Source organism: Idiotropiscis lumnitzeri, chromosome 15, assembly GCF_059441095.1.
Source record: "Idiotropiscis lumnitzeri isolate Australia: NSW breed Sydney's pygmy pipehorse chromosome 15, RoL_Ilum_1.0, whole genome shotgun sequence".
Lineage (NCBI taxonomy): Eukaryota > Metazoa > Chordata > Actinopteri > Syngnathiformes > Syngnathidae > Idiotropiscis > Idiotropiscis lumnitzeri.
Window position 1 is genome coordinate 2,804,255 of NC_142405.1, and position 23,623 is coordinate 2,827,877.

General features: G+C 42.8%; 1 protein-coding gene across 2 annotated transcripts in view; it reads left to right on the plus strand.

Annotated features, from left to right (window-relative positions):
* Positions 1 to 1,977: 1,977 nt before the first annotated feature.
* stat5a (signal transducer and activator of transcription 5a) overlaps positions 1,978 to 23,623 on the plus strand; it is a 34,314-nt gene continuing 12,668 nt past the window's right edge. Inside the window, exons 1-4 of one of the 2 annotated variants that reach the window (XM_088316228.1) lie at positions 1,978 to 2,189; positions 20,819 to 21,008; positions 21,942 to 22,098; positions 23,145 to 23,234. In XM_088316228.1, the coding sequence (XP_088172354.1) occupies positions 20,881 to 21,008; positions 21,942 to 22,098; positions 23,145 to 23,234 (375 nt within the window). In that variant the 5' untranslated portion in view covers positions 1,978 to 2,189; positions 20,819 to 20,880. The remainder of the gene's footprint in view (positions 2,190 to 20,818; positions 21,009 to 21,941; positions 22,099 to 23,144; positions 23,235 to 23,623) is intronic. The other variant, XM_088316227.1, reaches the window with a different exon arrangement.

Sequence of the window (23,623 nt, forward strand, 5' to 3'; positions counted from 1 at the left end):
CTTGGCGGTGGTCTGGGTGCCATTCTGTATTCGGATATTGCACACTTGCCCACAAACGCATAAAAATGAAACTTCCTATTTTCATTTTCATTCTATCAGAGCGACACCCGAGAAGAGAAGTATTTCCCTCACTGTCGTTTAATTTCTCGTCAATGCACTTATAAAAAAAAAAGCCCCATGACATCATCTCAACGCCTCCGCTTTTTTTAATTCATTTTTATCATGACATTGATTGAAAAAACACAACTGAAATATAAGATGGAGGGGCGTTGCAAAATATGATTTTCACTTTAAAATGCTTATAACATAAGAAGCGTCCTATTTTATTTCTTTTATTAATTCATTTTATTGCAAGTTTCAAAATAACATTTGACAACGTGTTTGTGGTTTATTGTCAATGAAGTGAACTGAGTACGTAATTCAATCAAATTGATAAATCTCTAAAGCTATGTTTAAAAAAGCAAGAGGTGCAACTAGTCCATTGAATTAATTGGAAAATAAATAATGACTCAACCAATTAAACACGAATTAACCTTTCTCCTCCTTGTACGTTTGTCAAATTAAGTGAAGTTCACTTTTGAGCCGTAGGGCGTCGCTGTTGTCTGGGTTGACGATCATTCGATCAGTAATATATATAATCAACTGGAATTACTGTGGACAGGTTTATTTTGTGGATTTTGATCATTTTATTGTCTGATAATCAGATCAAGGAATTGTGATTTAAATACAGATCATTATTCTATATTTAAAAACAAAAATTACATACTACTAAGATATGCTTAAAGGAATACTTGTAAATTATTTTGCATAGGCAGAGAGTAAAAATGCAAGGTATTATTAAATACATGTACCACAAAAAATGTACTTATAAAAAATAAATTAATAACTTGTAATTTCACACCCATACACCAGTGTAAACATACATTTGAGGAATTGAGTTCAACGCTTAATTTCACAACAATGTGTACAATATCTACCAGCCTGATCTTCCGATATTTGATAAAAAATGGATGAAAATGTTTTCTTGATTAACAGCAATTATTATTTTAGTCTGAATTCATTGAAAAACACTTCGAAATTCTTTATCTGTCATGGTCGTTTGTACAGCGCCCCTTCTTCATGCAATGGACTATTCTACTTTCTCTCAGAACATGTGCAGACTTGATTCAAATCTGTTGGCGCACTTATGGGGAAAATGAAGCGGAGTTACCCCAGTGGAGTGAGAAGACAAGAAGATGAAAGGAAAACAACACTAAAATCAAAACTACCAAAGGTAGATGCTCTTCACAGTAAAGGTAGGGCTGCTGTCAGTGTCATCTGAAAAGGCTGCAGAAGTGAAGTGACAAAAATGATACTGCTGGTATTAAAGCACTTGAAAATAGTACACTGCATTTAGTGGCAGGCGGACCAATAAAATGCTCTTTCGTTAAATGGAGGACTGTACAATAAACCTGTAGAATCACCTGTTGCATGTGACTGCTGGATGAAAGAAATATGGATACATGTGGAATGGCACTGAGTGATATGGAATGATGTTGAGTAACACGGAATGATATTAAATGATGTGGAATGGGGATTTTTTTGGGGGTGGGGTGTGGAAATTTTTGGTATGTTGAAAATTGTCGTTGAATGTTTTGAAGTTCAAATGGCAAACGTGAACGTGTTTAAAATTTGGGGAAACCAAGACTTTTCTGAATGATAAAAACAATGCCCTGCAAGGCGTGAATTTCTGGAACATGTTAAACTGGAATAATGTCAATCGGATGAATGATGAGGAGTAGAAATTTACCATTATTTCTGCATTAACACTTTTTTGCGACATTTTATTTCTATTGTGTGAGCGGTTCGATGTATGTAACGTAAAATATGTGTCTAGACTGAATAAATATTGGAAAACACTTTTTTTAGTAGTTCCAAATGCGACTTTCACATCAACGCTTTGTCGTTGCCCTCGCCAGCAGTGAGTGACACCGGAAGTGGGCGGGGCCAGCGAACGAGCGAGCAAGAGAGAGAGAGAGAGAGAACGTCGAACTGAGACTGAGAGGTCAGCAAACTGTAACAAACTCCGCCGACGGATCCAGCGACCCACCGAGCGGGCGAAAGAGCGAGCGAGAGCTCCCCCGAGTCACCGCAGCTTGTGGCCGCACTCGAGCACAGGAGAGCCGCGCGGCAGTCGTCGCCCCTCAGAGGTAAGTGTGACATTTTTCGAATCTTGTTGGGATTTTTCGGCGAAAGAAAAAACAGCAACGTTCCGCGTGCCACTTGACCCTCAGCTATTACGACAGGTAAATAATATGCAACGTTTGTAAACAAACTTCACCGAACTGTGAGACGAATCGGTGGGGAAGGGGTGGGGGGTGGTGGCTCTGTGCCGGTTACTTGGTGTGTCCGCCGGTCAAGGCTCAACAGGCGGCTAAGGGCATCCCCTTTATTGCCCCCTCCGCCCCCCGCCCCCTCCCACCATCGCCACCGTCCTCCACGCTTACTGGGCTTCGCTGTCACTTGTGTTTTTTTTCTAATGTTTGCTGCTAACTGTATGGGTGATTAACTACACTAACATGCAAAACTAATTATTTTGCAATATTATTAAATATCCTATCTATAAATTTCTAAATAGCCTGTCCTTCTGGGTTTGAAACCGTAGTTACGCTTTACTGCAGTAGAAGTGCACGTACTCTGGTGAAAGTAGAATAATCTATTCAACTCCTAAACGCAAGTAAAACTATAACCTTGACAAAAACAATAATGCAATTCACTATCCGTTTTGATAACTTGACACAAAATAATTACCCACTTTAATTATATCATAAGAATGTGTAGTGTATTTAAAAAAATTCTAAAAATAAAAAAAATAAATAAAAAAAGAAGGAAAAAAGGTGTAATTACCCGATGGCAACAACTGGGGAAAATATGCAGTTCACCTGCATTTTTTTCAGATTATGTTTTCGAACACCAGAATGCACAAGACACAACTCATTCTCACCTCAACTTTATTCATTTAGCACTTTAAACAACCACAACTGAATACAAAATGTGCATAAGTAGTCAGTCATATGAAAACAATGACAGATAAAACAATAAATTAATATAAAACAAACACAATAAAATAGTAAAGCAATGTCAGTTCTTAAAATGCGTTTTAAGAAGAGTATTAAAGATGACCAGAGAGGCAGCTTGCTGTATGTTTTAACAGAAGGTCATTCCAAAGGGAGGGACCGGCAACATTAAACGCTAGATCCCCTCTGAGAATGTGCCTCGTCCTCTGTGCCTCCAGTGGCGTCTGGTCCGCTGACCTTAGGCACCTGGCAGGTACGAAGAGGTGGAGGTGGGGCAAGACAAATAAAACAAACTTAAAATAAAAATTGGAGTATACAGAGAGCCAGCGAAGGGAGCCCAGAATTGGAGTTATGAGCTCCCTCCTAAAAGCTCCAAGTCGGAGGCAAGCAGCAGTATTTTGGAGCAACTGGAGATGCTTGCGGGAGAACTGGGTGACTTCACCACAAATCATTCTTGGAGCTGATAATACAATACAATACTTTACTTTTGTAACATTAAATAAGGCCATAGGTTTGGAAATATCTGTTGCATCATCGTTGTAAATGCTCCCGGATTCAAGTGACAACTTTTGAGTCCCCTTGATTAAAAAATAAATAATAATAATCTGTGAATCAATCATAAAATATCAACCATGGTTGTCTTTTTTTTTACATTGTCATTTTTTGAGGCGGTTGAAAAAAGTAACAAGCCTATTTTGATAAAGTCACAAGTAGAAAGTGTAGATATTTGTCTTAAAATTAAAGTGAAAATGATCTGAAAAATATAACAAAGTAGTTACCCCAAAACATATTTAAGCAGTTTTAGTAAAAATCAAAACACGCAGCTAAGTGGATGCAACAATTAATGCACAACTCTTGGCCTCGTTAGACAATTTCCACTCTGAGGTACATTTTCAGATATTTGCCTATACAATACTGATTAATTTCAGTTGTGAATTTCTTGGTGGCTTGTGCTGTATCGTTAAGCGTGTATTCCGTTTCGACTGGTGGCTTTGTCGGGGAGGACCTGTTCTCAGCAGTGACGTCGCAATTCGCTGGAAGTGAGCCGATCAAAGCTTTTGTGTTTTTTCTTTCTTTGGTTGGCGTGAGCTATGAGTCAAAGGCGTCAGACCCGGTGAAGCGCTTCTCGTCATTGACCCGCACGATAACAGGAAGTCGGCTGAAGCTTTCAGATGGCAACATGTGACAATCCAAAACAAACGTGCGGGGCTGTCAAGGGTGAAAGGGAAACGGCAAACCTTGTGAGGGAAGTGATCAGGAAGCATGTGGTGACAACCCCGTGCCCCCCCCCCCCCCATCCTCCTCCTACCCCTTAAACCTCCACCCTCTTTCAGTTGCGCTAATCCACCCGTCATGTGACCAACAGCTTTCAGTCTGGAGCAGCCTGATCCATCTGTCGAATAACGCCGCTGATTGTTGACATCCCGAGTCGGCCTCCCCTTTTGCTGTCTCATGGTCGCCGCCGGCAACGCCCGTGCCCGTACTTAATCGCTTGATTTTCCTCGGCCAGTTCATGAGATGACTAATTTTGTTTTAGTCGCTCCTGGCCACCATTGACACGTGACGCAAAGCTGCGGGAAGGAAGTTGCAGAGCTTCGATGGCGACGGCGCGCTTCCTTTTTCGCTCGTTTTGAAAAGTTGTGTAACGAGCGGCCGGACAAGCGGCCACGGCCGAGATCGGGCTCGAGTGATCTGCACTAATGTTTTTTTTTCATGTTTACTCATTAATGGAGTTGTCAGTGAGCCCAAACGCACGTTCCATTCGTTCAATGTTTGGGATTTGGGGATGAAGTGCTGCCTCCATGAGTGAAAACACCTTTGCGAGATGAGCCCTTAGTACCTAAGTGTCATTTTCAGTCAGACACAAATGTGAGTCAAATCATTGATATATTTTTTTTTAGTTCATTCAGCACCGCGGTACCTTGAGATGCAAGCGATCCGTATTTTTTTCCCCAAGATATTTCTACTCGTGTACAAAAGTGTGGATGAATGCTCCAGCATGCCATTTGGAGCGAGACCTAAGCCTCGCTATCTTTTTTATTTCTTCATGTAGCATCCGTCTCCTTTTCTATTTTGCACCGCTAACAATGTGCTCGACCTCGCCGCTTGGAATTAGATTATGGCTGAGTAGCACATTCTTCACTCGAAGGTAATAAAATGTTTGCCTGAGGCATCAACACACTCGGGATTTATTTGTGGAGCTTTCGCGACATAAAGTCAAATTTCTCCAAACCATTTTTTTTTTTCTGACTGGCTGATTTTATGTGTTTACGTTCTGTTTTGTAAGATAGTGTAGAGAGAAAAGCTGAAATATTTTAAAAAATAATCCAATTTTTTTTCAGGGGTGTACTCCCATGTATTACTTTAAAAAAAAAATTATTTTTATTATTCATATTTCTTAGCATAGTATTTTCAGCTGTTTAATTTATGATTCTGGCCAGCAAAAATGCTAAATTAGTGACTGATAACAGTAAAATCAGAAAAAAAAATTTTTGTTGTGCATTTTTTTTTCAGACGGGGACTTTTTGAACGTCAGAAGCTGGCGCGTTTTTTTTTAAGCTGGCACAAGATGCAACGCATTCGCCACGCTCTCGATTTACGTCTCGTCAGCCAAATTGCATAACTGGCCAAGTCATAATTTGATGTTTTCCGTAGACAGGAAAAACGCAACAAATTGAAAAAGGAAGCGTCCTGTTACCTCCATTCAGCTTTTGCCGATGATCTGGATGTTGCGAAGTTTCAGAGACAAAACAAGAAAGCAAAATCTTCAGCGATCAAATTAGACGGAAAGTTCCAAATGATTTAGGCGATTGTGCGATTAGGCTAACAATATTTTTATACGTCATGTTATCATTGGCGGCGGTTGAAAAAAGTTAACAAGCCTCCTAAGGCTTATAATATGCTCACATTTCGCCCTAGAAGTCGCCAAGACAAGTCAATCATCAATCAATCAAACCTTCAACCGTGATTGACTTTATTGCTCTATTTAAGTCTTTTTTTTTTTTTTTTTTACGATTGCTTTCATGTCATCGGCGAAGGTTGAAATATATCATGCCTTTTTTTTTTTTTGCCAGCAGCAAGTTGAGCAGGATGTGCGATAGCTGAAGCGGTTGTCACTGCGGCGTTAAAGCCTATTACGGGCTTACTGCAAACCAGTGGACGCCTCGCCTCGCCTCGCCTCGCTCGCGGCGTGCGCGGGAAAAAGACCACACAGTCACGTCAGCAGACGTATGCGCCACGGGTTCAAAGAGTCGCTTGTGTGCTCGTCGCAGGCGAGAGACGCATAAACACACTTGTTTTTGCTGTTTGGTCACTCGATGAAGTTCATGTCCAGCAAAGAAGATAACATCTGTGTGAAATTACTGAAAGGGGCGTCTGATTATCTAAATGTGATTGTGGAAGTTCCGATCGTAATTTCCCCAAAATTGCTTGCAAAGTGGATTAGAGGGGAATCGTCCGTGCCCAATTTATGTACAGTAATTTGGTCCGAAGGGGATTTCATGAGTGGAAAGTGCTTTGTTAGAGGTCCAGCTGTTGTGAAATGCGATATATAAATAAACTTGTATTGTATTGTATTATACAATTCCAGATTTTCTTTTTTTTTTTTTAAATACACCAAAAATCAAAAAATAGCCCATACCAACCTGGATCTGTGTCCAAAATGTCATGTGATACATTCTGATTGTATTTGCGTTTGTGGAATTAAGTAACAAAGTCCAACTGTTTTTGGCCATCTCACGCAGTGAGCGGCCATTTTGTCTCTTTCCGACGACTGAAAATGACATCACAGTTGCTCAGGTAACAATCAATCAAGGCTGACCTGTTTGTCTGAAGCTGAGCCATGATTGGTTGTCAGCCGAGCCCTGCGCTTGTGTGATGTCATTTTCAGTCGACAGCAAGTGTCAAAATGGCCGCCTACTGACTTGTACGAAAATGGTTGGAGTTTACTGCTTAAATCATATTCCACAATATATATATATATATATATATATATATATATATATGTATATGTTATATAAATATATATGTTATATAAATATATATATATATATATGTATATGTTATATAAATATATATATATATATATATATATATATGTATATATATATATATTATTATTATTTTTTTTTTTTTGGGTTGACTTCCCATTTAAAAATTACAAAAACCTCAGTACCCAACAAAACGGTACAAAATGGCAACCAGCTTCAACGCTTCAACCCAATTTGCTGGAGCCAAAATAACGAACCGAACTTTAGATAAAAGTAATCCGATCTGCTTGAAATGGAGTTGAAATTTCTCTCCGTCATGTAGTAATGGTTTGAGGAATGTGGCTTCCCAAGCTGGCTGTGTTAGCACGTCAACATGTCTTCTACCTGCCAACAGCTTCTGCTCGAGCAGGATTGGGCAACTCCTGTCCTCGAGGGCCGCTATCCTGCACGTTTTCGATGTCTCAACTGATTCAAAAGATCAGGATGGTCATCCTGCTTCTGCCGAACTTGCTGATGAGTTGATCATGTGAATCAGAGGGAAATATCAAAAACATGCCGGACAGCGGCCCTTGAGGACCGGAATTGTGTGTCGGTGTTATCGGCTGTTGATCCTCCTTGAGTTGATCTGCGGTTCCCAACTAACGAGGTTGCGGGACCATTTTCGGCATCTTAAACTTCACACAGGGAGACTGCACATTTAGGTGTCAACAGCTTGCGCTGTTAAATCGCATCTGTTGCCCCCCACTGCCCCTCGCAGGCATGCGGGTCAGTTGAATCCATCACATGCTGTTGGAAATAAAACACCAAGAAAGGGCGGCGGGCGGGGCCCGGCGTCACACGGGCTCATTTGGGGAATTTTGCTCTTCCGTCTCGCTCCCTGACGCATGATTTACATTTCGAAATACGTTGTAGTTTGCTTTGCGTTGTTGCTTAAAACAGAATAGACCGTAAATCACAATGGCAAGATTATGGGGTGTCGCCAGTTCCAGTCGATGCCTCGCTAGTTCATTTGAGCGTGTCCTCTCGCCGTCCGATGAAAGTCAGGAAAGGGCCTGATTATCAGATGTCTCCAAAAGATTATCCTCTGACGTGGGATGTGTTAAAAAGTGATTATTTTAACACCCACTTCTGAACAAAAAACGTCTAAAGCCGGATCATCAGACGTCTTTGAAAGATTTTTATAACTGATTATGAGATGTGTTCAATTGAAAACAAATGTGTTTTGAATTTGACGCGCATGAAAAGACATTTTGTTGTCAAGTTTGGAATGATTAAACATTTCGCCGAGTATGTAACATGTGGCTTCCAAATCGTAAAAAAAATGAAATAAAATAAAATAATCACAGGGCTCTCTTTGCACACAATCGCTGTGGGCGTAGAAGCCGAACTTGTTGGGAATAAAATGTTGATTACTCCCTGCTCCTCCATGTCAACAGATCGGAAAACACGCCATGAAACCGAAAAATGGAGTCCAACATACGTGCGGGGGGGCGTACACGGCCGTTTAGGAAGTCTGAAGGTCCCAAAACTCGAGATTGGTTTTTGTCAAAGCGAAGTTCTTCCTGTTGCGGCCACAGCTGGATATCATGTCATCCTCACGCATACCAGTCAGGATTCTTCCAAGAAAACATTGTCATGACATCATGAACCCTGGCAGAGTCGCTTCTGGCCTTCAGACCGGACCCCTCCTCCCTCTTCTGCCCCCTCCTCACTGCGTCACCTGTTTTTAGATCCGCGCCGTCCCATCCCAAAGTGCTGAGTAACCAAAGCATGCGTTTTGAGTCGCTCGGATTCATAAAACGGGTCCGGTGTGGACGACTCGTGCAATTCGGACCAACCCGCCTGGGTGAAGCGCTCTTAAGTGATCAAGATGGATGCGGCCTGTCGCTTTTGCGGGCCAAAGATCTCTGTAGGGCAAAGGTGGAAGTGACCTTTTACTGGAAGCTCAGCGCGGCAAGTGGAGCGACGGTGTTGGGAGGTTTGGAATTGGCCTCCGTCTCTGCTGAGATAACGCACGGGAGAAATCGCAGCTCCGTGACCTTTGGCCTGTGACGAGCTGGCCGGATCAACGGGCGGTGCTTCTCCAAAACGGATAAAACTGCTCCTTACGAGGTTAGACGGCGGGTGGGGAAAGGAGCAAGGCCGGACGGCGCGAAGTTTGGCGACGAGGTGAGAACTGGTCGCAATCGACAACAAATCTGACGGCGTTCGCTTGAAAGAGACATTGTATGTGCATTCATTTCTTCCGTGTGCGTGACGATGGGGGGCGGAGTTTAGCGAGCAGCCAACTTGCTCACTCTTCCAGTGTTTTTCTCGTTTTTCTGGTTTTATTGACACTTGTGGAGATTCTGAGACTCCCCCAAGACCGACCTGGAGATATTTACGGGCTGCGTCCAGACAGCAAATGAATAGCGCTTGCTCAAAGTTAGTTCAGTGCTTCTCAAATAGTGGGGCGGGCCTCCCTGGGGGCGGCCGCGTGTGACCCTGGAGAACATGCTTTAATTTCCGCCATACAACAATCAAGTGTAATTGCACCTCCACTCCAGTAGTTGGCAGTGGCGCTCTCCTTGCCCATTGTGCGCGGTTAAGTATTACCTCGACGGTGTAGGTTTGTTTGACAACAAAATGCTCTTATTTATAGTTGTGGACGGAGAGTGGGTAGTGTGGGAGGGTGTGAATTTTTTTTCTCTGTCGCATTCCGCTCACATTAAACCCACAAGCTGCATAAAGCAAAATAAGTAAAAGACCACAGAATATTTTGAAGTCCATATAAACACGATTATTTCGATAACCCAAATTCAATCCTTTCACAAACGCAAAAAAAAAAAACTTTGTTACTTGAGCTATTTGATTCCAGATGCTCTTTCTTTCAGACGCTGTGCTCACGTGTGTGTTGAAACAATACATAACCCCTATTTCCACCCACACACACACACACACACGCAGCCACGCGCTCACTACCTGATACAGCATGACGCCGCTCGCTCAGCTGGTGTAAAGGTCACAAAAATTGAGCCGGCACAGCTGGGCCATGACATGAGCCCCCGGGAGACGAGGGTGAACCTTGTTACAGGAGGAGGTTAGAGTCCAAAAAAAAAAGAGAATAGGTGCCACTTTGAATTGCTTAACATAGTTAAAGGAGGCTCGCTAACCACATTAGGCGTGAATGCCAAAGATTGGCTCGCTGTAAACTAATCCGGGAGGACATCCTTTTTTTTTTTTTTTTAAGGTTTGGAAATGATCGATTTTTAGACGTCTGGCTTCTCTTCTACATTGGTGAGCTCATGCATGGCGTGCACGGTGAGCTCGTCACAACAGTTTCTTATCATGTGCGTGCAGCACATATGCAAAGTTACCCGTAGCGGTCTGGGACTCTTAGATATTCTGTAACGCATCGGCCCGTGGTGACCTTTACTTTGAGATCACCTTGCAAATATTGTTTCGTGAGAGGCGATTTTTTTTTTTTGGTTGCACTTTATATATCTGTGGAATCGGTTTTCAGCAGTTTGAAAACAAGCTAGTGAGGCTTTTATTTTTTTTTCCCGCAGTTTGAAACCATTTCCAAGTGTCTTCCGGTTTTTGTCAAAATACCCAAAGAATCAAGAATTGTAGTACACTTGGCACACATTTTCTTGTCTTGCTTGAATGCAGCCTTTTATAAAAAGAGAACAAATGTGGCAACTTTTTTAATGTGGGGAAATCATCTCTAGAAAAGCTGACTTTATTATTTGACCGATTGGCTGACAAGTTTCCGTTAAAAAATAGCCACCAACCAGTTTTGGATGAGTTTCTCGAATTGCACGTCAAAATTACTGTGAAATGTCATCACTTGTTCTAAAAACTCGACTCACAAGAAGAGTAACGTGAACTCTAGTATTTAATTGCTTTTTTTTGTGTGTGTGCGTGAATTTATTTTATTTTTATTTATTTTAAAAAATTCTACAAAAATGAACCACAAAATACTGCTAGCAGTAATTCCTCCAGTAGATGAAATATTCTTAAACAAGCATAACCATGTATGCAATGAAATGAAAATAAAAACGTCAGCTTGGCTTTTATCGTACTAGGAAAGTGTAAAACACATCTGCCTTCTTCAAAAAGCAACAACGCCGATGATTCCAGCGGTAACGGTTTGAAAAGAGTGAATTATTGGCTACTAAGAAAAACGGCATCGATGCATTTATTTTTTTTTTTTTTATAGCTTTGCTTTCAACCCGCGAGGCTGTTAAGAAGCTGCTGAAAGCCGCGGTTGCATCACGTTATTTTGATATAATGTACCGCCAAAAGCTTATCGCTCGTCTTGATGTCTTTTTGCCAGAGGCTGAGCTGCACTGAGCTTGTTTATGGCGTGCACTTCCCGTCCCGGATTTAATATACGGCATATGAGATCTTGATTTCACGCTATTTTCTCTCATGATGTAAAAAAATAGACATATATTGTGTATATATGCAGATAATTTACTGCCGATTGTGCCGCAAAATGTGAACGCCACATCAGTGTCTCGCTTGTGCTGTGATTTGATAATCTGATGCTGGCAAAATGCTGTCGCGGAAGATCTTGTTTTTCTCCATTTGCCATCTCGTCTCTCGCTTCCAAACATCGTCAGCAACATGACCACCAAAAATACTACAATGACATTTTTCTTTCATGCTTCATTTCCGGTCTTACCGAGTGCCAAGCGGCCCCCCCGGGTGGGGTGAGGTTTAAAGGTTAAACCCCGCCCCCCCCCCCCCCCCCCCCTTGACATGTTCGGACCCATTTTGACACTGAGGGAGGGGGGGCGTGGCTCTCCGGGGGTGTTTGTTCACTTGTCAGATGACATTTACTCTAACAGGCCGTTTGGTAAGACAACAAGGGGGGCCGGGAAGATGGCGAGCTGGCAGGGTGGTCCGTTGTGGGGGGGCTGTCGAGTGTTTTTCAAAACAAGACATCACTGAATTTGACCAGGTTTTGGTTTTGGTTAATTGTGAAACGTAGTTGTTAATTTTCATTCAGTTACTTCAAATCGCTTATAAAAGATCTTTTCAATGAACTTTTTATTTTTTTTTTTAATTACACACCTGATTGAAAGCTGTGGAGAATGTCAAATGCTGGCCAATGTTCCTATTCAAACGAACAATTTCCCCTTGTCGAGACACTCTTTTGGCTCTTTTTTTTTTTTTTAAGGGCACCATTTTCCAAACAATCGCTGCACATTGTTGACGCTTTTGTTCGTGCTCGAAAGCAATCATTCTCTCTCTAATTACAAGCCCACAATTTCTGCTTTGTCCGCCCATTTTAATTATGTCTAGTTGCAACAATTGCTGCGCCCCAAAATAGCAAATGTTCCCCGTGGATAATTATTGTGATTATGGATTTTCAATGCCCGAACTTTTAGAGTGAGACCGCAACATTTTTTGGGGGCTTTTAATCAAATAGTTCAAAGAAAAGCTTGCGCACGTAGGTGCAAAAATGTTGCTGTTTGATGAGCAAGTAACGAGAGAGAGAATTTTTTTCCTTTCTTTTTTTTCTCACCTGTAATTCAAACCTGTTTATCAAATCGTCTTTCCCCATTCAAATGAATGCGAATGCCATTAATCGGTGCCGCATTGGAAAAAAATAAAATCAAATAAAATGAATGTGTTTTTTCATTGAAAAAAACCTCTCTTAGCTTCTCTGTACAACTGTGTATTTGTCGTTCTTCGCAGAGGATAAAGAATACGTGCCCGTTTACATGTGTTTTCCCGCCGTTTGGGTTCAGATATTCAGAGCTTAAAGGGTAGCAACACTGCTACGTAGATGCTAATTGTTAGCCCGGATGGCTGTTATATGTTAGCATATGGTACACATAACGTCATGACATTAGTTTAATTAATTTCGTTTGACCGTAACTTTCCTCATCTTGAACAGTTGTTTACCATTTGCGAACTGCTTCTCGTCCGGAAGTGATTTGAGTAACCTGCCGCCACGCAAAATTTGGGTTAAGTTGAGTTTTGTCGGACTAATTGCCGTCATTCCTGGTGTCTGTTGTAATAACAAACGTCTGTGCTGGTAGCGCAGTGTTGCTTTGTTAAGAAGAAAAGAAAAGAAGCCTTTGGCAGCTGACCTGTAGGCCAGCCAACTTTCGGTATTTATCTCCTTTGTTTCCAAATCAACTTGTATTTAGGTTAAGCCTCTTGTCGCAGACCGGCTTTTTCTCTCTTACCGCTGATCTCCCTCTGCGTGTTGTCATTGTTGAATGAAGCAAGTTGTTCATTCAAGCCCCCCCCCCAAAAAAAATAATATCAATGTCTTTTCCAGTCTCAAGTTTAAAAAAGCTCGATTAGGTCAGCATGGCTTTTGAATTTTTTGCGAAGGTACCACCCCGGGAGCCGTCGAGGCAGCTCGTTCCTAGTCGCCCCTGCACGCCTCGTCGCCCTTGCAAAAGTGGCCGCGCTCGTGCGACACGCCGGCATTCCTGTCCCCGTGCACTTGAGCCCGGAGCCACATTTAACATTCGCCCCGGGCTTCACGTTACATAACGTCATCCGACGACTGCCCCTGGCCGACAGGAGGGCACACGTATGCACAAATACAACGGAACCTCCAAAGTCCAACGCTGGTCGTTCTCCATTTTGTTTGAATTTCAAAACCAAATTTCCCAGTCCCAGATGAGTTGGATTTGGAATACGAACCGCTTCGTGCTTATTGTTTTAGTTCCCCGACTCAAGCTAGGCAAGAAGTAGCACCGAGTGATGATGTAACTTGCCAAGATGACTTTGCAAGCGAGCAAGTTCGCTGCCTACGGACCAACTTTCATTTGGAGTCCATCAAAAGAGGCGCACCAACTGAGGACGTAGACTCCCGAGTCGGCTTCTCAAGCTAGCTAGTTTGCCGCCAACTTGCTTGACAATTTAGCTTCTCGCACTCGCTAGCTTGCTTGCGACGACTTGCTCACTGCCATATAGGATGTTCTTTCCGTGAACAAAGAACTTTCATTTGAGTGTTTTGTAAAAAAAAAAAAAAATCCTGATAATGCTATCAATTGCCGGTTTGACGGTTTATGGTGGTTTTGATTTCAATAACGGCTAATACATCGGCTTTTCATTTTTTAAGGGGACGCACGATACGATTGGCAGCTTGACTAAACGAGCCGTCTCTTTGAAGTAAATTAGAGGCCATAACAATGTTGACACTCGCGATAGCTTTTTCTTTTCTTCCTCTTCTGGGCGAGCAGAGAGGGTCGGTCGGGGTTGAACAGAGGAGGATTGTGTGAGGAGAGATGAAAGGGACACTGTGCAAACTCCAGCTTACTTCAGCGGATGCTTATTTGCTCTTTTGATTCTGCGTTGTACTAAATTAATAAAACAAACAAAACAAAAAAAAAAAGAACATGGTGGCAGTGGGTTCTAGTTAGCCCCGAGGACAACATGAGTTGCTCACGCCTCTCTAAAATAGATCACCACCAATGATGGGACACTGTGACTGACTGCGAAGAATTTGAACTGAAGAAGTATGTTAACATTTTTTTTTTTATTTCAAACCCCTGATAGACATTGAGTATATTTCTGCCGTTTTTTGTACGTCTCGCACGACAAGCTATTCTCATTTTACGACCGCCGCTTCACCTCAAATAGCCCGACTGGCTCAGAGGCATCTGTCCAGATGGTTGGAAAGTGTGAGCGAGGGGTGGACGGGAGCAACGGGGGGTTGGGTGGGATAAAGCAGGTCATTGGCTGGCCAAGCCCTGGCTCCGAGAGTTTGAGGGCGGGGCGCTGGTTCAGAGGGTAGCCGGGCCAGCTCAGTGCAATGAGGTTACGCTGTCAGAATGCTGAGATCTGCATGCGGCGTTTGATCAATTGCTGTTTCACAATCCAAGCAGACTCCATTCACAGCGGCGGTGCGGCCGCTATTTGTGCCTTGATGCTCCTCCATGAGCGAATTTAAATAAAAACAGTGACAACCTGATTGAAGTATTGACTTTTTACTTTTTTCCCCCCCCATTTTAAATCACTTCCAAGTTGTCAACCCATATACTGAGATTACGATTTTGTTTCGATGATAACTGGGCAGTGGGGTTAGGATTTTCCCCCCCAAAAATATTTTCACTCAGATGCAGCAAATCATTTTTTTTGCCAGCAAACACAAAGGCCCCTCGTCCTGAACTAGAAATCTACCAAAATGCAATGCAGCTCTGCTTACCTTTAGACCCATAATAGATGTGAGGGTGTTTTTGCATGATAGAGGTCGAATGTGGCTTTGGATGTTCTCCCAGCCTAGCTGATCAGGTCCTGGGCAAAGCTGAAATTTCCCAAGCTGCATTCATGTATGCGGCCCGCGATGTTTTAATAAGATTAAATGTCTTTAAAGTAAAGATGCGTCAATGAATAATTTTTCATAGTTCTCCATTCCCAAAATGACCTCAGTGAAAACAAAAGTGAAAGCAGGAAGTCCCACAACGAAGAACAAGCAGCACGAGGCGTTGTGTGCATTTTACATGAGCATTTGATGACGTCCTTTATTAGCAGTGGCGCGGGAAGCGCCCCCCCCCCCCCCCCTAAATATACACCAGACAGCAGGTCGTCAGAGTTGACTAACCGCTCGAGTGTTTGCTTTCCCCAACGGCTTCGATTTGCTTGGCGCAAGGCGGGTCACTGACATGCCTCGTTATTTTCCAGCCCGCGTCGACGAATCCGGCGGGGGAGCTGTCACCTGCAGTGCATTACGACTCCCCCGATTGATTCCACATCAGACAAACGGCTCTTTGATCAGTCAACATGCAGGCCGAGCACTTTATTTTTCACAATTTACATTTATTTCCTGGCGTCTTAATGACAAATCTGTGAACTGTATTTGGGCACAGGATCAATAATCGCCGCGATCGATCGTCGATATTATTTCCGCTATTTTAAGCGGACTAATGTTCTCTGGACTCCGGTAGCAATAAGCGAGGAGGAAAGAGTGCGTAAAAGACGGCCAATGTGCAAAAGATAAAGCGCCTTGTGTTGCACAACGGCACCTCCTTGCTAAAGTCAACATTGTGAGCTAATTTAGTGTGGCCTGCGACTGCTAGTTGGGAGGCATCGTGACCCCTCCGCCGGTGGTCACGGATAGACGCGGCTGTTAACTTTCAAACACTTAAATGAACAAATCAAATCAAATAAATAAATAAACATTTCACAACCTCATTCACACAGCAGCTGCGGTTCCGCGACTGACGCCGGGTCAGGCAAGGCGCAAACTGGCTAATTTGAGGGACTGCGGGTTACACCGCCGGTGTTCCCGTCGTCGCTAACGGCCGCCCTCAAGCTACCAGTGGGCTATTCTTGCCTCATTACACAATTACGCTTGAGTGATGTGCGTCCTTATGTGTCTTGTTTGTTGGGTTTTGCTCTGTGCTTTGAGAAAAAAACAAAAAAAACAACAACATGATCCGCATTTCCCTGTTGTTCGGGGCCCCCAGTTTTTTTTGTTTTTTTTTTGTGTGCCATTGCTCGAATGTTTTGTTTGTTCCACTTATCGCTTATAAGCTGCCCCAGGACAGCTTTCAGCGAAATGTAAATAAAGATAGGTCGATAGTTTTGAGTTACAAGTGTGGTCAAGGAACGCATTCCACTCCTATCTCAAGGCACCACTCTATCTTAAGTTGCCTGACTATGTTTTCACATGAAGCTCGCGGCTGCGGATCCACCTGTCGGTTGGTTTGGAAAATTTGGCTCGTAACGCGGCGCATATCTAAAAATTATTTTTTTTTTAATTAATTTAAAAAAAATTTAAATTACTTTTTTTTTTTTAAATTAAATTCCTAATTGAGTCAAATAATATCTCACACATGAGTGCACATATTTGTAATTGACGCTCGTTGAAGGTCAGCACCTATCAAAAGATAACCTTTGTGTCAAGCGGACGACATGGCGAGCCTTCCCCGCTCTTGTGAGCGTCATTAAATGCTTTTCCACATTAGAAAGTGTGCCAAACGTCGAATGGACACCTGTCGACATTTGCACACGCTTCTGGGCCCGTGCGTGCCGATAAGCTGCCGAGATAATGAGTGATTTCTTCCTGTGGGACGTATCCCCCCCCCGGCCCGAGGCGACTGGCACAACAGTTGTCTTTAAAAAGCTTTTTTGAATTTTTTTCCTCTTTCTTCCAGTGTTTCTTCTTCAAAAGCGTTATTTGTCGCAGCCCTTCCCTTCAAGCGGTCCGCCGCGTTTACAGGTCATGTGTCGACACGCTACAGCAACAAGAGGCCTCTGTCCTCCTCCCGTGATGGTTCAGCTTGAACTATATTGTCGCTTTGATCCTCGGTGGCGATCATCAGAAAACCTCAGCTACTTTCCCTCTTCAAAATAAAAGAGGGGTATTTTGGAAAATGTGTGTGTGATGCAGCGATTCAGGGCTTAAAAATTTCGTTCGGCTCTATTTAAATTGAACATTCATGTGCAGTGTTTTTTTTTTTTTTTAATTGAATCATTATATTAAGTAATACAGTGGTGCCTCATGATATGAATTCTAGAAAATTGTGACAGCGTGCAACGAAGACAAAATGCTACCGAGGAGAGTGTGGGTGGTTGTATGCGAGTTGATTAGAGAGCGAAGGAGCAGGGAAATCGATGTCATGAAAAAAAAAAAATCATCTATACACAATCATAGTTGCCTTTCCTCGGAAACCAAAGTTTTGTTGAATTTTTTTTAATTAAGTTGAAATGTAATTATATGATGTCAAAGAAAAAGTTAAACATGGAAACAAAGCATTTTCAAAATAGAACTTTTTTTGCGCCTTTTAATTTGGAAAATATTTTTTTATTCTCTGCAAATTCAGATGATATCCTCCCCCAATTTTTAAAACATTTTTTAAGCATTTTATTTTTAAACTTTTATAATATATCTTTAGCTCTGCGGTTTTATCGGATATTTTAATTGGCCCGCGGTTAAGGTCAGGAGGTATAATTGCTTTATTACGTTTGTTTTAATGTTTTTTGCTCCCCTTATGGACAAAGCAGGCATGCACTTTTTTTTTAACATCCTAATCATTTTTTCATAATTATTTTCCCGATATCGAATGCCTGTGGCTAAGAAAAGCTTCTTTTAATTTGATTTGCTTCGACATTCAGTTGTTGATGACAAATGCGTTGGCATTTAATTAAAAAATCTTATCATGCCCCAAATGTCGGTTTGAATCGACATTTTCTGAACAGAACCAGAATGAGCTTTCAACACACACACACACACACGCACACACACAAAATAAAGTGTTGCTGTCGTCGTGTCGTGAAGGAGCGCGCTCGGAATGGTGGGTGGCACCTCAAGTTTCCTCACAGGAAGTGCTTACGTTAAATGAATGGCAGTTTTCCCTGAGAGGAAGGAGTGGGTGACGGCGGCTCTCGAGTGCAGGTTCTTTTTCTTTTTCTTTTTTTTTGCTGCACCACCATATTGCGAGTCCCTCTGCGGTGTAATGAGAAAACGCCTCCCCGCTGGGCTTTAAACGCGCGTGTGACATGCCACCGCCGAGCCGTGAATGTTGCACGCCGATGGGAGACAACGAAGGTGATGACAAGTCAAGCCGGTTCACATTTGGGTTGGAAATTTTTTGCAAAACTTCGTCTTACAGTGCGTGTTTTCCCTCAAGTTTAATCTATCAAAAGCTCCATAAGAATGAAATCAAATTGTTTATAGTTCTATGTGTTGTTGTTCTATTTATAGTACTGCATTCGTGTGGATATTTCAGACTAGTAGCAATTTTTATGTTTGTTTGTCCCCCCCCCCCACCCCCCATTGTAGCCACTTTGGGAAATTGTCTCAATTTTCTTGAATTATATGTTGTTGGGCTTTCGCGGCACGTGTAAATTACATCTCTCGTGTGTGTGTGTGGGGGGGGGGGGGGCGGGGGGAGTGCATGTTTTGTCATCTCCTTGCAGATTATTTTCACCATTTTGGTGAAGACAAAAAAAAAAGAAAAAAACCTTCTGGCATTTCAAGGTTTACTACCTCTTTTATGAAGAATGTGTTTGTCATTACTTTAAGCGCTCAGTGTTGCTCATCTCGTCTACTTCACCTTCTGCACTCAAGGTTCATCCATCTGTCTCTCTCGATGTCTTTTTGTGTTTCTTTTTGTTTGCGCCGTACGTCCAAGGTAGTAGTACTCAATGGCAACTTTTCAAAATGTTCAATGTGTTGTCTGGAATATAATAATATACCTTTTATTTATCAAATAACTACATTGGTGCAGACGCAGTTGACATTTATTTTAAGTGACTTCATGTCATGTGCGCTCTGGTTTGTCTTTTTTTTTTTTTTTTTACCTCCGTCCAATTATGGGCGCTCGTGCTTTTTACTGCTGCACCTTATGGCTCACATTTTGGACAATCGAGATCGTAACGATGATGCGGTGAATCGAAAAAAAGGTTCAAGAAACTTTTCAGTTATGATTATTGTGTGAACATTTTTGGGTGTATGCCCAGTGGAGAATAATTGGAACCGTCCACGCGATTTGGGAGTTTTCTCTGAATGGAAGCCTCACCCCCCGCGGGCTCACTCGTCCCAGTCATCAGATCCTTTGGGTTTTAGTCATGGGATGTCGTTCCACTTGAAAGTCTTTATGTTCTGTACGCGTTTGCTGCGAGCTACAGACTGAGAGGACGTCACAGTATAACCACCGACACCACATTAACCACAAACATCCCCACGCACTCATCACACGCCTACCGCGGACGGCTATGGGACACTTTTTGAGAAGAACAAGTAGGCGTATTGACGGTAAACCAACCGCCGAAGTGACCCCGACGCAAGGTCTTGTTTTTGCGGTTCGAAATGTTGTCTTCACAGAAAGCCTGGAACTAAAATTATGTGCGGGTGCTTTGCCTTTCCCCATCGAGAAGAAAAACTAAAAAGTAATCTTAGGTTGAAACGCAGACGCTTTAGAGGACCAAAGTTATCATGTAGTTCCCCTCCCATCCTGTAGGATGAGCCCTCGTCACCAGTTTCCCCAATTTACACAGTGGTGGGCGGTTAAGGCCTGAAAATGCCTTCTCTGCTGGCCTAACATAATCAAGAAAAAAATGATCATATTTTTCACATTGATGTCATATTATATCCTTGTGTTTTCTTTTTAGGTGAGAGTTTTTTTTGTTTTGTTTTTATCCAATCAGAATTCAGCTAGCTCGTGTTGCCAGGCAGGTTATTTCTCCAGCCGAGGTGTCATAAATGATGCGATTATGAGGAGGATTTATTCAAGTAGGACTTCACTGAAGGCCCACGTGTGAAATGCACGGCGTGTCACTGGATTTACACAAAGTCGGGTGGATGTTGTGGATAACGAGACTCACGAAAAAGTCTCAAGGGCCATGCCCGAAATAGAACAAGCCTTCCATTTTGATTTGAAGCAGTTGATGTTGTTGTCAAACAAAACATTACACATTGGTTATTTACGCATAGCTCTGCTTTCGTAAGAGTACATGTCGATGTATGCTAACAAACAATTTAAAAGAGGCTAACGTTAGCAATAGCATCGGTGTTCGGATGTTATTGAAAGAGGACATGATGCACAGCGGGTCCAAATAGCCTTTAAGCGTTCATTTGATGATATGATTATCTCCCCCTTGCAGTTTGCGTCAGACCAATTAAATGAATGTCTTTCATCGTTTCAGTCTTTTAGTGCAGAATTCCTTCTTCCACGGCAGCTCTCGGGAGAAAACAAAGAAGGAATTCACTTCTTAATAGACTGTAACTTTTGGAAGGGATCAACTTGATTCAATTATCCCCGGCCGCCAGTTCTTCACATTCGCTTTGTATTTTCTTCTTTGTCCTAATTCAAGCCACTGAACGTTCTCCTCGACCAACCTTCCTGTCTTCTCTTCTCGGCGGCAGGGTGTTGAAGATGGCAGTTTGGATCCAGGCCCAGCAGCTCCAGGGAGATGCTCTCCACCAGATGCAATCTCTGTACGGTCAGCATTTCCCCATCGAAGTGCGCCATTATCTGTCGCAGTGGATCGAGGGCCAACTCTGGTGAGTCTCAAGACCTCTTTGAGGGCGATTTACACGCATGTTATGTGTCCCTCTTTTAGCTAACAACCCTGAATTAATAACACTGGAACTGTGGTTGCTGGTCCAATTCCGAGTTAATGGCTGTATCCGATTTATTTTTTTCCGTCATCATTTCTATTCACAATTTGAATAGAATTTCTAAATATATTATTAAAATATATGAAGGCGTTTTCTGAATAAATTTCTACCAATACAGCATGACGTTAGCTAGCTAGCTACGAAAAATATATATTCCTTGAAGTGTCCTGTGTTTTGTATTTGGGTTTCTCCTTTATGAGGACCCGCTACCTAGCTAGCGCGTGATGTTATGTCAACCCACACAAACACAAAACTGAGTGAGGCCGTGACTTTTTGTACGACGTCCGCTAGCTAGCCCGCGGACCGCAGAACAGCATCGAAAGCTTTAGCATGTGTCTCATCTAGCCATGCCGTCACTGCTCTTGTTTCTCAATCATTCCAGGTTGGTAAAAGAGTCTTCACCAAACATTTTCCCAGCTTGAGTTTTTGTCCCCAAAAAAAAATAACACAATAAAACTCTTTATCAACTCCAAAAGGTCACATTGAAAATTCATCCCCTTGAGTGTCTTTGACTTGGCAGCATTCATTTTGTGAGTAAACGCACAAAGTCTTGCAAACTCATGCCTGAAAAGAGACAGAGAGTCTACCATTTTGCCTTGAAGTGGTTAGTTTCGGCTCCATCAGGACATTTCCACGTGTTCTTCAAAAGATAACTTGCCTTTTTTTTTTTATTTGCTTGGCAGGTCAAGTTTACTCCTTCAAAGGTTTCAACGTGTGACAATGTGACTGAATGCAGCAAATAAGTTGCATATTTACTGACGTCCATTCAACTAGCGAGCACCTTGTGTGTGCGTGCGTGTGTGTGTCCCCGCACAGGGACAACATCGATTTGGAGAACCCGCAAGAGGAATTCAAGGCCAAGCGCTTGCTGGATGGGCTGATCCAGGAGCTGCAGAACAAGGCGGAACACCAAGTGGGCGAGGACGGTTTCCTGCTCAAAATCAAACTGGGACACTACGCCAGCCAACTCAAGGTAGGTCGTTGATGATAAGAAAGATGGAGAAAATTTACGATTGCCCGAGTGTCCTTTTAACCATTAAAAATGCGGCCAATAAAACGGTGGGGATTTTCTGTGGATTTGTCTTTCGCCACTAGGGGCGCTCCAGAGTTCAGAAAATACGCATAAATAAATCTAAGAAAATGTTTTCACTTGTGTCTGTTCTGATTTAATTAGCAATGTTGTTGCTGTTGCTGCGTCTTATAGTCTGGAAAATACGGCAAGCGTGCCCTCTGGAACGACGTGAATTTCCATACAAAGCGGCCACATAATTGTATCTGCAGCAGAACAAGCCGTCCCTTTCAACATCCCCCTGTTGATGTTTTTTGGAAAGCGTGCACACAAGAGCACCACATGTTTCAGAACAGTTTGTATCCATTGCGAAGAAAAACAAGAGGACAGTCCAAGTGCGGCCCTTGGTAGTTGGCCAGCACTGCTATTTATGATCCCTGCTCTCAAAATCCATTCTTCTCTTGCCTTGCGCTCGCCTCCCGGAAACCCGGCTGCGAAACTGGGCGAAGGGGGATTGGCTTAGCGAAGCTGGATTCCCGGATTTCTGCCGCCCTTCATTTTGCTTTGGGAACTTTTGTTGGCATGCGTTGATTGACATTTCTTGCGCGCATGTTTCGAAACTCAAATGAAGATAACGGTAGAACCTTCAAAAGGCAACTATCGACAAACAACCATTCACTCTTACCGACCGTTCCGAGTCATTAACGGTTTTGCAAAAAAATGAAAGCATCCGTAAATCGGGAAGAAATCCAAGTTGAATTGTAATAGCGTCAACATGTAAAACGCCGCCGAGTGCTCGTATGCTAATGATCGCTTGAAATGAAGTGCGCCGCTCTTCCGAGAGCGCCGTCATTAGGCTCCTCTAATGAGTTCTTGCGTGTCCGCCGTGCCGGGCCCCCCGACAAGCTCCTTGATGCATCTAAATTGGCGAGTGCGGATCGCGGCCGCCGCTCGCCTCGTCAGGGGCTAACGAGACCTTAACCACGGCACATGCTCTCCTTGTCTTTCAGAGCACGTATGACCGATGTCCTCTGGAGCTGGTGCGCTGCATCAAGCACATCCTCTACACTGAGCAGCGGCTTGTGCGGGAGGCCACCAATGTGGGTGCCAAACTGCACACACACGCTTCATCCATCACGCCGCAACGACACAGGCGCTCATTTCGATTCAGAATGAACTCAAAAGTCTTTGGAAACATTCTGATGCAATCCTACGCGTCGCTAAAATAGACAAGGAGCGGATCGGAGGAACGCAGGATCAGGTTTTATACCGGATAAGTCGATAGACTTAAACCCCACGGAGCATGTAATTTACAGTCTGGGCCTTCGTACACAGAGAACCCCGTGATTCCTGAAACAAAATTCACATTAGTCAATCGTCTATAGCTCTCTGAGGTCCAGCAGAAATGTAGGAATTCAAAATTGTAAAACAATCAAATGCAGTATACTATGATCATGTGCTTGTTGGTTTTAGTTTTAGCTTAACAATC